The sequence below is a fragment of the Glandiceps talaboti genome, chromosome 8, assembly GCF_964340395.1.
Source record: "Glandiceps talaboti chromosome 8, keGlaTala1.1, whole genome shotgun sequence".
Taxonomy (NCBI): Eukaryota; Metazoa; Hemichordata; class Enteropneusta; family Spengelidae; genus Glandiceps; species Glandiceps talaboti.
Genome location: NC_135556.1, coordinates 6,492,501 through 6,507,460, shown reverse-complemented (window position 1 = coordinate 6,507,460; position 14,960 = coordinate 6,492,501). Strand labels below are relative to the sequence as shown.

General features: G+C 36.9%; 2 protein-coding genes across 2 annotated transcripts in view; both read left to right on the top strand.

The window, feature by feature from the left end:
* The first annotated feature begins 489 nt into the window (after window positions 1-489).
* LOC144438769 (uncharacterized) lies at window positions 490-8,051 on the top strand. The gene is made up of 3 exons (XM_078127929.1): window positions 490-778; window positions 7,626-7,864; window positions 8,034-8,051. The coding sequence occupies exons 1-3, from the start codon at window positions 568-570 to the stop codon at window positions 8,049-8,051; spliced, it is 468 nt and encodes a 155-aa protein (XP_077984055.1). The 5' UTR covers window positions 490-567.
* Window positions 8,052-8,178: 127 nt separating this feature from the next.
* LOC144438768 (uncharacterized) overlaps window positions 8,179-14,960 on the top strand; it is a 17,280-nt gene continuing 10,498 nt past the window's right edge. Inside the window, exons 1-6 of the mRNA XM_078127928.1 lie at window positions 8,179-8,898; window positions 9,720-9,841; window positions 10,937-11,025; window positions 12,073-12,149; window positions 12,534-12,701; window positions 13,156-14,960. The exon at window positions 13,156-14,960 is cut by the window's right edge and continues 2,001 nt beyond it. Of these exons, the coding sequence (XP_077984054.1) occupies window positions 8,351-8,898; window positions 9,720-9,841; window positions 10,937-11,025; window positions 12,073-12,149; window positions 12,534-12,701; window positions 13,156-14,960 (2,809 nt within the window). The 5' untranslated portion in view covers window positions 8,179-8,350. The remainder of the gene's footprint in view (window positions 8,899-9,719; window positions 9,842-10,936; window positions 11,026-12,072; window positions 12,150-12,533; window positions 12,702-13,155) is intronic.

The following is a 14,960-nucleotide window of genomic DNA, read 5'->3' as shown; positions in this document are numbered from 1 at the left end:
TTTGTTTGTATTGTGTAGTTGTATCAGTCAGTGATAAAATAGTGTGTGACGCAGTTTCGGTGAATCAGATGATGAAATGGACTGTAAAGTAGGTTTCGCTTGCATGGCTGAAAACTCATTGAAAGGGGGTCTGAATCATGCCCAAATGCAATGATGAAATGGATCGCAAAAGTATGTTTCGCTCCCATGAAAACTCATTGAAAAGGGGATCTGAACCAGCAATTTACATAATGCTAACTGTTGTGTTATTTTATTATAATTATAAATACAAACTAAATACTTATTTCATAGAAAACATTTAAAAAATCGAATGAGACTAATTTTTTTTGACAGAACGGGTGGTGGGAAACCGTTGATATGTATTGCATGTTTCTATGTAAGGGCGCCGTCGACGGTCATTTCAAGATATGAATCACATTGCAATCACGTGACATGCTTAGTTCAAAGGTTACACGTTCATCAATGTTTTTGAAGGGAAGTGAAGTTACAGATATTTCTGTTTTTATTCAGTGATCTGGGAAACATTTTTCATTTTAACGTGTACTACCACACGACTAATGTTCGAAGATGCCACCAAAGAAGAAACGTGTGAGTAACCCCGCTGGGAGTGACGATTTGACCCAGTTGAAAGGGTCAAACGAACCAGCCAGCGATTTGTACGATGGTCGCAATCTATCACGTAAACAACGAAAAAAACTTGATGATTTGTTGGAAATATTTGCGGGAATCATTGATCAAGAAGTAGTGCATATGGTATTGTCAGAAAATGGCTATAAAGGTGAGAAATTGCATAACTAGTAAAGTAGAGACAAGTTAGAACTCAATACCAAAGTTACAATGTCCTTGGATTTGTGTACACACGGTAGTATGGTAGCCATCCCATAGCATAGAACTGTTATATCATCATGTGTGGTTAGATAGGGGACAATAATAACATTATTATGATTTGTTGGTCCCACTTTACATTTTTTCAGTTATCTTGGTTTATGTTAGATGTAAGGACAAAATGTAAAAGTTGTGGTATGAATTGATGTTTTAAGACAGTACGTACCAATACCATGTGATAAGGAAGTGAGAGTGTAATTTGACTACAAGTTATACAAGTTACAAACTTACATTTTTTTGGCATGATGCCACATTGACAAGTTCCTTTTATACTTCCATGATAAAGGAAACTTGGTTCGAAATGTAGCTCCACTCTTAACCTGCTAAGTTGTGATTTGCACTCTTTCTTAATTTGTTCATGACTTGCATAATAGTATTAATAATAGTGGTATTGTATTAGTGTCAACAACAACAATTCCATCACTGTTCCTCAAGCCAGTTAACCTACCTCTAGTCCTGCTTGCAGACGGAGTAAGGAAGGGACAACTAGCCTACCTGCAGACTCAAAGGACTATCACTACTGTGCTATTTGCTATCCTATCAAACTGACATTTTGATTTTGAATTTTGCAGGACAGCAAAGTTAAAAATTAATTTAAAATGTCAGTTAGGATAGCAAACAGTATTGCTAGTCCTTTGAATCTACAGGTAGGCTACAATGATACAGTGTTGTCCCTGGGATAGTTTGTAACAACTGCAGCCAATTTGTAGACCACTTGAACTTTGTTCTTCACCAACTGTTAATACAATAAATTCAAGGACATCAAGACACACATCTGTCTGCAAGAGTTTTCTGACTTTTTACATTGATCTACTATTGTTCCTGTTCAGCACCATAGAACTTGCATGGTATTGGATTCTAACACCATACAAATTCTTCTGATTGATTGATTGATTGATTGATTGATTGATTTATATATCAATAAGATGGGGATTTGCATAATGATCAATGATATAATATAATTAATGTATATTTGTGTATATGTCTTCAAAATTGAAACATACTTCAACACACACGCACATGGACTTTGGGATCAGCTAGTTCTCTTCTTGTGAAAGTATTATTATAGTATTGTCATTCAAAGATTACTAAAGCTCAAGGATAGTAGAACACTTGTGAAGCAAGGTAGAAACATGTCAAGCATGGTGACCAGGGTGGCAAGGAGGTTGTTTGGCCCATACTTTCTTTATAGTGGGGAGATCACATCACAGCAGAAACCTGCCAAGCACAGCGATCTGGGTGGCAAGGATGGTGTTAGCACAGTGCTTTATCTGTAGTGGGGAGAACACTCCCACCATTGAAATGTAACTTGCAAATTTTCCATGTTATTATTTTGGTCATTCTACATATTAAATGCACATATTGTGCTACACTTTGGCACTGGTAGTCTGTAAGGTACACTGTGACAGGGAACCCATGACAGGGAACTTGCAGCCTTGTCTTCATCACAGTAACAAAGTAAACAGGTGAGAATTAAAGTTAGTAAAACATTCATTTGGAAACATTTGCTGAATAAGATCAAATTTGATACAGAAAAAACTTGTTCAGCTCATTCAGAGAAAATGTTAGTGATATCATTGATTCAAGCGCAGTGAGGATATTTTATGAGAATCATTAGATTAAATCTAAATGTGGTCCTAAAGGGTGATGCAAGGTGAGTAACAATAACATGCAAATTCTGGCATAAAATCTGTGAATTCACATAGAGTGCGAGAAGGGGAATTGCGAGAGTAAAATCCTGGATTCTGAACTAAACCGTTATCATGGTTACAGTAAGTTTATAGTCATTCATTACCCAATGATAGAGTGATAAGATACATGCACAATTTGATTGAGAGATGTCACTAAGTCTGTTTGAAGGGAGCCCTCTAGTGGTGTATATGCCTCAAAAGGTCATGAGAGGTTAAACAGCAGCTGTCATTTGGTTAAAAATTAAACAATTGTTAGCTTGTTATCAAGTGTTTTCTGTACAGCTATGAGCATCATAGTACCTATAGGGGACTGGTTGCACTGCTATTTATCTGTGCACAGGAAGTAAAATGGCCGACATAGCACGCATCTCAATAACTTAACAGATTGTGTGCATTGTTTTGACTCCATTGTGTTGTGTGTACGGGTCGGTTTATAGTTTTGACACTTGATGAGGTAGGTGGACATATAAAATGAGATTGAAGGAAATGACCAAAAGTTTTCTTCTTAATTTTCTTTTACAAAAAATAAGTGGTTTTGAATCGAGGCTAGCAAGGCTAGGCAAAGGTCGTAGTTTCAAATGTAACTGTTTGACCAGTTCAGTATGGTTTCTTACAGGAATTACTAACACTACTCAGATCATCACATAGACACATACATGTACATCCATATCATGCAGACACATACATATGTACATACATACATACTATACGTACATACATATGCATGCACACATGCGTGCACACACACACACACACACACACATGCATACATACATACATACATACATACATACATACATACATACATACATGCATACATGCATGCATGCATGCATGCATGCATACATACATACATACATACATACATACATACATACATACATACATACATACATACATATACAGTAAAATTTGGAAAGGAACTTTGTAAATAGTCAATCAACTGTATGGTACATGTGGTTTACGAGGTAACCAACTATTTGTATCAAGTTTGAAGTTTTGGTAAGGAAATCGCAAACTTCATTATTTGTGTGGCATTTTAGTTAATTTCAAAGCCACATAGACACATGGCCATTGTATCTAGGTCCCCCCCCCAAAAAAAAAAAAAAAAAAAAAAAAAAAATAGGGTTGAATTGTGTTGGGAAGCAGGTGGCCATATGCCCCTCCTCCTCCTCCCCCCCCCCCCACCACCCAGGTCTATACATGTAGTTCATTGAAATATATAATGATGTCATTGTATCATCATGTAGTCTAACTATTGAATCACTTGTGGGTAATAATTTTGTACACGGTGCAATATAATATTCATTCAAATTGATTGGATGTAAATTATATCAAATGAGCAGCTCAGTTAATTATGATATCAACTTACAATGTATTACAGTACAGAAAGACCTCGAGTTCATAATGTTTCATCTTTGTTATGTTAAACGTTTTTTCAGTGAATATATTATATTGTGGTTGTCTGATCCAAAAAAATTATACTCCAAGTAACAGCTAGTGCAGCTTTAAAATAGTGTTCTCGTTTTGGCCATGTATACTGATACAAAACCCTCTCTCTCTCTCTCTCTCTCCACACACACACACACACACACACACACACACACACACACACACACACACACACACACACACACACACACACACACACACACACACAGACAGACAGACAGACAGACAGACAGACAGACAGACAGACAGACAGACAGACAGACAGACAGACAGACAGACAGACAGACAGACAGACAGACAGACAGACACATACATACACACACACAGACACAGACACACACACAGACACACACGCTCACACATAAGCGAACTTGTTAATTGTCATTACTATTAATTATTAAAGACAATTGTAGTATCACCATAAAGATTGATTACTTATTGATACTATTCAGTCCAGATGATTGCTTATACAACATGGAGTGATACAGTAATTAGGTACGTTGTATTTGAACTTTGTTCAACATAGAACTTGGTGCCCGAGTATTGATAGAATGTTGTTTCTAGGAGCCACAGAAAGGCCAAGCCAGAGCACATATATCTGCTGACACAACAAAACATGAACCTCAGGCTAGGTGAGCACATTTTTGAATCTGCTGTGGGCCTGTGGTTTACAATGATGGCATTTCTGTGAACAAAAGTTCAATATATTTCAACTCTAAATTACACTAAATAATAAACCTGTTTACAAATAAAGTAGAATTTAGTCCTCTTTTTCAGATTTTACACTCTAATTGATTTGTCCTGTTGACGCATTGTTTTATTTCAAATTTACTTCAGATATTTTTCATTTAGTTGAAGTTTTTGTGTTAGGCTGGCGCAGTTGAAGTCATCAAATATACAAAATGTAGCTCAACTTTGTCAGGAAGCCCTGTTGAAATTTGTAGACTCTTGAAGTCCGTCTTTGCAATTGTATCTACAATATTGTAGGTTCGAATGGATATACATGTGTATGCTCAAACTTGCAATTATGTTTTATTTTCATTGCGTACAAAAATGTACAGTGCAATCAAACAATGTGGCGATAAGGTTTCTAGTACATAGGTCATAATACATGTATACATCAATCCCAGCCGTAGGGTAAAACCCAGGGGTCACAAGTGTCAAAGTATGTGGGTGTTCTTATAACCAGCTATCACAGGAGATTTAGAATTCTGTATCCATTATTGTTGGTCAAAACAGAAAGTACTTGGATTTAAGGAATGTGAAAGGTAATGGAAGTCCACAGTCAATTGTTTTTAAACAAAGTGAATATCACCAGTATGTGGTAACCATCATCAGTTCATTTTGGGTTCATTACAAGAAAGAAAGGATATTAATTGTACATTAATGTAAGTGACATTTAAGGAAATACAGGGTACTCACATAACAATGGATCAGAAATCAGTATTATTAAGGTAACCTGGAAACTTGGCTATCTGAGTTCTATGTTTTTCACCAGAATATCTCTTTAGCTTGTACATGTATTGTATATCTAGCCAAATCGCGAGGGATAGTATCAAGGTATACACCTATGATGACATCACATCATGTATATAGCATGTCTACATAGACAGAGTGTGTGCACGCATGTATACAATGTATAATAGAAAGAGTTAGACATTATGGAGACAATGTTGCAGCTACATGTAGTAGTACTACTAGTAGTCAATGTATGGGTTTCTTTTTTACTAACCCTTTGGCCTAACATGGGATCTGGGTTTTTTCAAGCTGAAGAGTACACTGGGGTGCACTTTGCATTAACATGTATTTTCCTTGGTCTAAAATGTGGGCCATTGTCCTTTACCAAATCGTAACTGCTATTAATTGTCCTAAAATATTGCCTTCAAGTCCTAAGGAAAGTGTATTTAGGTCTAAACTTTCATATTTTAAAAAAACCTGTAATGGTCTAAAATGGGGTTTTAATTTTTGGTCAAAGTGGGTCTAAAATGGGGCCTGGGGTTTCCAGCACTGGCCATACACCCCTACCAGCAACCCCCCCCCCCCCCCCCCCCCCCCCATACCATATACATGATTAGTAACAGAGGTATTTGTGTTGACGACAGATTGTTCGTAGCCTCTGGCATAGCCAACATTTTTATTGTAACATTGCATGTAATTTCCTTTTATGTGGCAATTCCTCTACCAAAGTTGCTAAAATGGTAATATTTTTATAAATACTATACGGTTAGGTTTGTTATACATGTATATATATTTGTGTCTGTGTGTGTGTGTGTCTACGTGTTTGTACAAAGGTTGGCAAGTGGTGACCAGGCAATCAATCATGTTGTATCAGTACATCATGACTGTAAACAAACAAAGATTCACAATTGGTTTGATTTTGAAGGGCAGGCACATTGCATTGTACACATACACCAGACACATGTATGTTGTAATATATGATATATTAGCACATGTTCATGTATGAACAAGTATTGGTTTTTGCCACCATATGTTTACACATTAACTTGTATACTGCAATAGGTTTGAAATTATCAGTTTGTTCATTCTGGTATGTTGAAAATGTGTGGCAGTGATATATGTTGAAAATGTGTGGCAGTGATATTTTTTGCAGAAATGAGCACAAGAATTGTTTGACTCTTTGACAAGTTTTGAACCTCAGCAGGCTGTTTTCAAGAAGTTGGAATTGATTAACTGGAATATATGGTATTGCCTCGACTAAAGATATACCACGAGAATTGATCATAAAAATGTCAATTTCTGTAATTATTGTGTTATTTTCAGTAGCCTACCTGTAGACTTGAGAACAACTATCACTATATTCTGCTATCCTAACTGACACTTTGAAGTTTTGAATTTGAGAGAACAGAGCGGAAATTCAGAACTTTAAAATGTCAGTTAGGGTAGTGGAATATAGTCATAGCCATTCTCAAGTCTACAGGTAGGCTAGTTATTTGGTATTAGGAAGATGTAATTATGATATAGTGTACTATGCTAATTGCTATTATAGTGATTTATCAATTGCATAGTTCTGTATAATAGCCTTTCGCAATCAACTGTAAGGTGCAGTATACAAACAACAATGTATGTGTGTGAAATGTAATTACATTTCATGTTGTAGGCTGCCTGGAAGCTTAGTTGTGTTGTGATTTTACTGACAAACTATAGTATCTAGATTGGTGTATCAGTTACCATTGATTGTTTGTGTCACAAGATACCAGTGTTATGATTCTGTTCTAGACATTGTCATATTTTTAATTTTAGACTTGTTGATCGATATCAGTATGTGATTATAGTAGTGTTGCGCCAGATTGGAACGCAGCGACGACTTAAGTTTAGATAAAACGTAGGAAAAAAGGCGTGAGCGACTGTCGACAGTCTATGAGAAGGGTTGTAATGCTGTGGTTTGACCATTCACTGAGTTGTAACAGTTCACTGAGAAGGGTTGTAATTCTGTGGTTGGACCATTGATTGAGTTGTAACAGTTCAGTGAGAAGGGTTGTAATTCTGTACATTGTAGTTGGACAATTAAATTCCATCTAAACTCAATTTATCATCATCTTAAATGTCTTATCATCATCTCTTCTTTTTTATTTACAGTGGAGCCTAGTTTAGAGACATTATTCAAATTAGCTGACAATCCAACAAATGAGAAGACCGCCATCAAGCCCAAATTAACTTTCAAGAACATTCTAGAATTTGCTGATCAAAGTGATGACCAGAGAAGCACAGAACAATCATCAGATGCCGATGATGACGACAGGGACAAGGTGGCAGATTTGACAACAAATGTAACCACACAAGAACAAACTCCAAATGTAGACGATAATACAACAAATGTAGGCAGTCATATAACAGTGCCAGTTGTTTCCTCAGATAGATCGAATTTTAATCCATTCCCAGAAAGAGAGAATACATTCAAAAGTACCACTATTGCTGACTTAGATACATTCAGCCCACCAAAACATGGATCTTTTTCTTTACCTTCTACGGTGTCAATACTTCCAGCCGATAACTGGTCTATAATGAGTAATACACCCATAACACATACAGACACTGGTACATTTGTTGCTGATGATGATATGTGTGATCTTGATAATGAGATTATGGCTGAAATAGAAGCGTTAGAGGGTCAGAAAGGTGAGGAAGTGGGTGCTGCTCCTCACTCACAGACTGGTCAAAATTATGGCCATAATGGAGTCGGACATTCATATAGTACAGACTATTCACATCAGTATCGATCACCAGACAGTGCTTATTATAGAGCAGAAAACTATTCTGAAAATTATGACCCACAAAGAGTAAATACAGGATATAAAAACCCAATGGAAACTTACGAACTACCTCCAAGGTTTCAGAAACTGACAGGTCAGACTCACAGGACGGGTTATGTTCCACAGTTTCAAAACAAATACGATTCAAACAGGGGGCAACGAGATTATAAACAATATGGAAATACATCACAACGTGGGAACCCTTATTACAATAAGCATAGTAATCAGTTTCAGACACCATACAGCCAACGATCGGATTTTCATCACACACAACAACGAACTTACGAACATGGCAACCATCCGTATGGAAGGAAATATCATGATGGCAATGCCAGAGAACAAACGAATCAGCAGGTGAATTCCAGTGAAAATAAAACTGCTGCAGGTGGTCAGAGTTATGCTTACTCAGCACAACAGCCCAAACCACAACGATACCAACAAACCTCCAGGATGTCTAATGGTCAGGCTGCCCAAAGACCTGGCTATTCAAAGTTTGCAGTGTCAAGTAAAACAAAAATAACAGTTGAACCACTGCCTGAAGGATCAGTGTTGTGTTTGTTACGAGGTCCACCTGGAAGTGGAAAGACAACACTTGCAAGGTACATTGTATGTTTGATGGTAGATTGTGTGTGTGTGTGTGTGTGGGGGGGGGGGGTGGTATGTAATGTATGTATGTATGTATGTATGTATGTATGTATTAGACTGTCGACAGTCGTTCGTGCCTTTTTTGCTACGTTTTATCTAAAACTAAAGTCGTTGTCTCGCTTCGATCCGGAGCAATACTAAAACCATAACCGTGTACTGATTGAACTGCACGAGCTGCCTTCGGCACTCACAGTTCCTATCAGTACGCATTAGTATTCAGTGCTACGGAGCGAGGCGACGACTTTGTTTTAGATGAAACGTAGCAAAAAAGGCACGAACGACTGTCGACAGTCTATGTATGTATGTGTGCACTGTTATGTATGTATGCGTGTATGTATGTATGTATGTATGTATGTATGTGTGTGTGTATGTATGTATGTATGTATGTATGTACATGTATGTATGTATGTATGTGTGTATGCATGCATGCATGTGTGTGTGTATGTATGTGTGTGTGTGCGTATGCATGCATGCATGCATGTATGTACGTATGTACATACGTATGTAGGTAGGTATGTATGTGAGTATGTGGGTATATGTGAAGGGTAAATGTATAATGTATCACATGATAAAGATGTAATTTGCTACTACATTGTACATAAAGTTAAATAAAGTTGTAACTTTGGACTATCATTGTTTTGGTACAAAATCTTTCACATTTGATCAAACGTGGACATGTTAGTAGCGTGAATAAAGAACAAATGTCTTTATTTTACAGTTAACATCCCTACCAGCTATTTTTACTAAGAATGGTATGATTTCAATTCTTTTCCAGAAAATTGATGGGTGACGATGGAATTGTTCTTAGTACAGATGAATTCTTTGTCAACTATTATGGACGATATGAGTTTAATTTTAGTAAACTTGGGGAGGCACATGAGTGGAATAGACAGAGAGGTAATGTTAACTTATGTGGCCTTTATTTATCATAGAATCATAAGCAGAGTAAGTAGTATGGATTTAAACTGAAAATATAGGATTGATTGTCTGGTCATTATACACTACTGCAAATTATACAATATCCATTCACTCTATAGTTGAGACTGTAAATATACACAGTGTTGTTGTTCAGCCCTATACAAACTTCCAAACCTGATAGTGTGTGCATGAACAATGTCTCTTACAGACAAATCATAGTTCTGCAGTTTTCAAAATTTGTCCCTACTCATTGAATAAAGTGCAATACAATACAATACAATATTACCATATACTACAATACAATACAGCACAGTGCAGTGCAACACAACACAGTACAATGCAATGCAGTACAGTACAATACAGTACAATACAATACAGTACAATACAGTACAATATAATACAATACAATACAATACAATACAATACAATACAATACAGTACAATACAATACAGTACAATACAATACAGTACAATGCAATGCAGTAAAATACAATACAGTACAATACAATACAGTACAATGCAGTACAGTACAGTGCATTACAATGCAAACAATACTTCACAATGCAATACTGTACAAATCAATGTTTCTTTACTATTCCAAAACAGACAGTTCTTTGTGTGACAGTGAATGTAAAGTAGATATGAAAAAAATTAAAACAGGACTTGAACAAGTAACAACCAAAACAAGAATAGATACATTATTAAAACCAATGAAAAGTTAATTAGTACTAGTTCCTGATATGGTTAATTAAGGAGATTACTTTAAGAATAAATAAATATTTAGTTCTGTTGGATTTAGTCTCTGGAACTCTATAGCATAAACAGAATGGTAAAAGTTCAAAATTTCTTGCGAAGGGGGTGCTGATTGTTGCATAAAATGGCCTCAACTGTGCTCAATACTTGCTTTTTTATACAACTTGGCAAAACTAGTCTGATGTACACCAATGATTTTGCTGCAGATTTTAACAGTCCTACAAAGCTCATTATTGTTTTTAGTCCGATTGGCTTCTCTTGTACAGTATTGCACAGGAAAAAACAACAAAGCTTTGATTTTCACATTACTTTAATTCACAGCTAAGACAGCCATGGAAGCTCAGATTGCTCCAATCATCATTGATAATACAAACTGTCAGATTTGGGAGATGAAACCATACGCATCATTGGTGAGTTGAACAGCTGAATTATGGAAGCCATGAATTTATAAAAGAAATAACAGTACATGAAATAAGATCATTATCATAATCAGTGAATTTTGATTTATGAAATTTCTTTCACTCCTGTGAGATGTTGTTACGCTTAACTATCACCAAATCTATCTGTCAGAAAGTGGTCTAAACTTGACTGTTCTACAGAAATACACTGTTTTATGGCCTACCAAACAAACATTTAAAACCACTACAACATGCACAGAACACTGCAGCAAGGATCATCATGTGGTATGAATACATGACACCAATCCTTACAGAGCTCCACTGGCTGCTACCAGTACAGGATAGAATCAAATTTAAGCTTTTATTGATCACTTACAAATATCTGAATGGACTATCGCCAACCTACATATCTGACCTAATTCACATGAAGCCAACTCCCAGGACACTCCTATCGTCTGCCAAATGTTTACTGCACAAACCCAAGAACAACCTATTGTCATATGATGGGGCATGTGTTCTCATGTGTTGCACCCTGGAATGCACTGGCATTGGATATACAACAAAACCAACAACTAATACCTTCAAAAAGAACTTAAAGACATATCCATTCTCCAGAGCATTCTAACTGTACAGCACCGTAGTGGAAACTAGCACTTTATCAATTCACTGATTGATTGATTGATTGATTGATTGATTGATTGATTGATTGATTGATTGATTGATTGATTGATTGATTGATTGATTGATTGAATATATTGTTGTCATATGTTGGCTACCAAAACTCAATACTAGTAGTATATATGTTTGTTGTATATATGTACATGTGCTAATAATACTCCATCAATGTTCAATTACACCTACACATACTTTTCATTTGAAGAAAGTAGAATAAAAAACAAATACTGAACAGATTGTGATTTTATATTCTATTTTTGAACCCAGTACACATGATGAAGGGGAAATCTGATAAAAAATTGTATAGTTTCCCATTCTTGCATATGCTTTTCTTAGTTGGCATCCAACTCTATAAGATTCCTCTGTGTTTTTGTTCTCCTTTAGGCCATGCTATATAAATACTCTGTGGTTATAAGAGAGCCAGATACGCCATGGTGTTTCAAAGTCAGGGAACTAGCACAGTAAGTACTAAATGCCAAATACTCAAATGAAATACTACATTCTGTAGTGTTAATTTTGGGTGATCTAGTACCTTAATATTTATAGTCCAGTTGTCTTAATTGTATATTATTGTCAACTCCATGCACACTCTGATCATCTACCATATTATAGCTCAAAAAACCCAATGACATGTTATTGTCATATGGCTGGTGTGCATTCTCACATGCTGCACCTCATCTATGGGATGAACTAAAACTATCATTGCAGTAATAGCAAAAGAATACATCATGTGAAGAATATTTACAGTTCCATTCAATTTTAACAGTTCAAACTTCTTGAAAAAGCCCACTCATGGTGCAAAAGTTCCCTCTGTGAATGCCTTCTGTTTGTGTTTTGAAATTTAGACGCAACACTCATCATGTACCTGCAGAAAGAATTCAGAAATTCATCGACCGATATGAGCGCAATGTCACGGCAGAGAAGCTGTTAGCAGCTGTAGGTGGTCGAAAGGCACGAGACAAACAATCAGATAGCAAGTCTGATAGCGATGAAAGCCAAGATCCATCTACTAAGTAAGTACTTCAACTTTCATATTTAATATTGATGGGGAAGTTCATCTTCACTAGTATGTACATGTACATGTGTATGTATAGTCAACAAAAATGTCATATGTACAATTTTAAAGAATAGCCATCAGTTGTAACAAGCACACCTTGGGTTCCCACACTACTAAGATCTTGCCAGTCACTCTGGAAGCTCAAATAAAACTTGTTACTTAGCAGTGTGCATCTAATAAATATGTATTTTTGCAAGTCCCAGAGTCAATAGTGGACCAGTGAGAAAACATTAAAGGTGAAATAGAGTTTCAATTTGGTGTTTCTTGGCAATCACACAACATTGTGATATGAAACCACAAAATGACTGCAGAACTCAAAGTTTATGAGAGTACATCTGTTTCCTAGAGTGGCATTCCCATTTAATGTTTAATTTCTTTAAAATGTTCATTGTTTGCATCTGTTTTGGTAGTGATGGAATTGAAACACAAGACAGGGATGATGACAGTGAGAGTATCCAGGAAGAATGTGGGATAATAGATGGAGGGGCATCGGATGATGACAGTGACCAAGGAATAGAGGAGGATAAGTCATCGGATGATGAAAGTGGGAAAGTACAAGGAGGAAGTGAATCGTCAGAAGAGAGTAATCAACAGTCCACAGCAAGCCGTAACAGTCACAGTAGATCTAGGGGACGGAAGACGAAGAAAAAGAAGAAAAATGAAAAAAAGGGAAAGAAACAAAAACGAACTGATGCATCTCGAAAAGGAAAATTTCCTCGTAACAATGATGACAAAGAAAATGGAGGTGAAGAACCACAGCTGCTTCCTCCTACCAAAGAAGACACTAAAAATGACAGCAAAGTTGTTGTGAAGGAGGAAATAGAAGAGATGTTACCTGTAGATTCAGAGATGAAGCAAGATGAAGCAAAGACAATCAAGAAAAAGAAAAAGAAAAAAAAGAAAAAGAAGACTGTGAAAGTTGAAGAAGAAGAAGAAGAAGGAGGAGGAAAGAGGAAATTAACGAAAGAAGAAGAAGATGAGATGCTTGCCAAGAGTGAAGAGATGATCCAGACAGCTATGGAGTATTTGCCACCGAGTATAACCAACACTCCATTTTTCCAGAACAAGGGAAAGCAAGGGTTCTCCATAACGGTCAGAGTGGATGAAAACGATGAATCTGAGAAAAGGGCAAACAAAATAAGTCTTGATTTAAAACCAGGAGTTTTCAAAGATAATGAGGAAGCCAGGGGAGGTACAGAGAGTAAACCCATGGGGTGGTCAGATTGTATGCAATCCAGACACAAAAATAAGCGTAAGAAAAAGAAAAAGAAAGGTGGCAGCGGTGGCGGTGGCGGCAGCAGTGGCGGTGGCGGTGGCGGTGGTAGTAAAGAAGATGCTGATGTGGAGTTGCTGGCCTTCCCGGATGGAACAGTGCAGCGAGTTGTAAAGGGTGAATACAATGGCGATAATGATGATGATGATGATGCTGATGATGATGATGATGATGACGACAAGGATGAGGATGATGATCAGTCTGACAATGATGACGTGGAATCTGAAAAGGAGGCAAAACAGCAGCCAAAAGAGAAAGAGGGAGCAGTAAGTTCCGGAGAAGATTCAGATGATGAACGGAGTTCTATTGACCTTCCACCAGGGATCGCTATGCCACGCATGTATCCGAATGTCTCAACGTTGAAGTACAAAAAACCCAAGGGTTCAGAGAATATTGATTATCTTTGTGACTGGACACAGAGCAGGGCTGAAAGTCAGAAGGAAGTGTACATCACCACCAGAGATCTGCTAAAGAAGAAAAAGCGTGAACTGTACCAGGCAGCAGAAAGAGAAAACAGCGTCATAGATGATGAGGAGGAGGAAGTCAACAAAGGACCAGTCTTTGGACCTGAGAAACCAGAGTCATTACAAAGGAAAGAAAAAATTCTGGAACACTGTAAGATTGGAAAGTATCCTTTTTATCATCCAACGACACACAGGAGAACTTTGTCCTATATTCTATGTGAAGATGGCAAACAGTACTATCCTGCATTTGGATCCAAAAATATCATAGGTATGATTTTGGATGATGTCGCAGCTGATAGAAAGAAGGGAGCAGAGGCTTCCGAAGAAACAGATGATTCTGAAGTCGAAAAGAAACACTCTGTGAGTGACTCTGAGGAAGAACCTAAACCAACTATGGTTGATTCCTCAAGTTCAACTGAATCCCGAGACTTCTCAATTCTAGAGCAAGTTAACAATAAGGTTATTCCCAAATTACCAA

Bases quoted from the DNA above. Each gene is read 5' to 3' on its own strand.
- LOC144438769 (XM_078127929.1), top strand. From the start codon at position 568: ATGCCACCAAAGAAGAAACGTGTGAGTAACCCCGCTGGGAGTGACGAT. The intron at 779-7,625 runs GTGAGAAATTGC...TTTTATTTACAG, and splicing joins GTCAGAAAATGGCTATAAAG to TGGAGCCTAGTTTAGAGACA.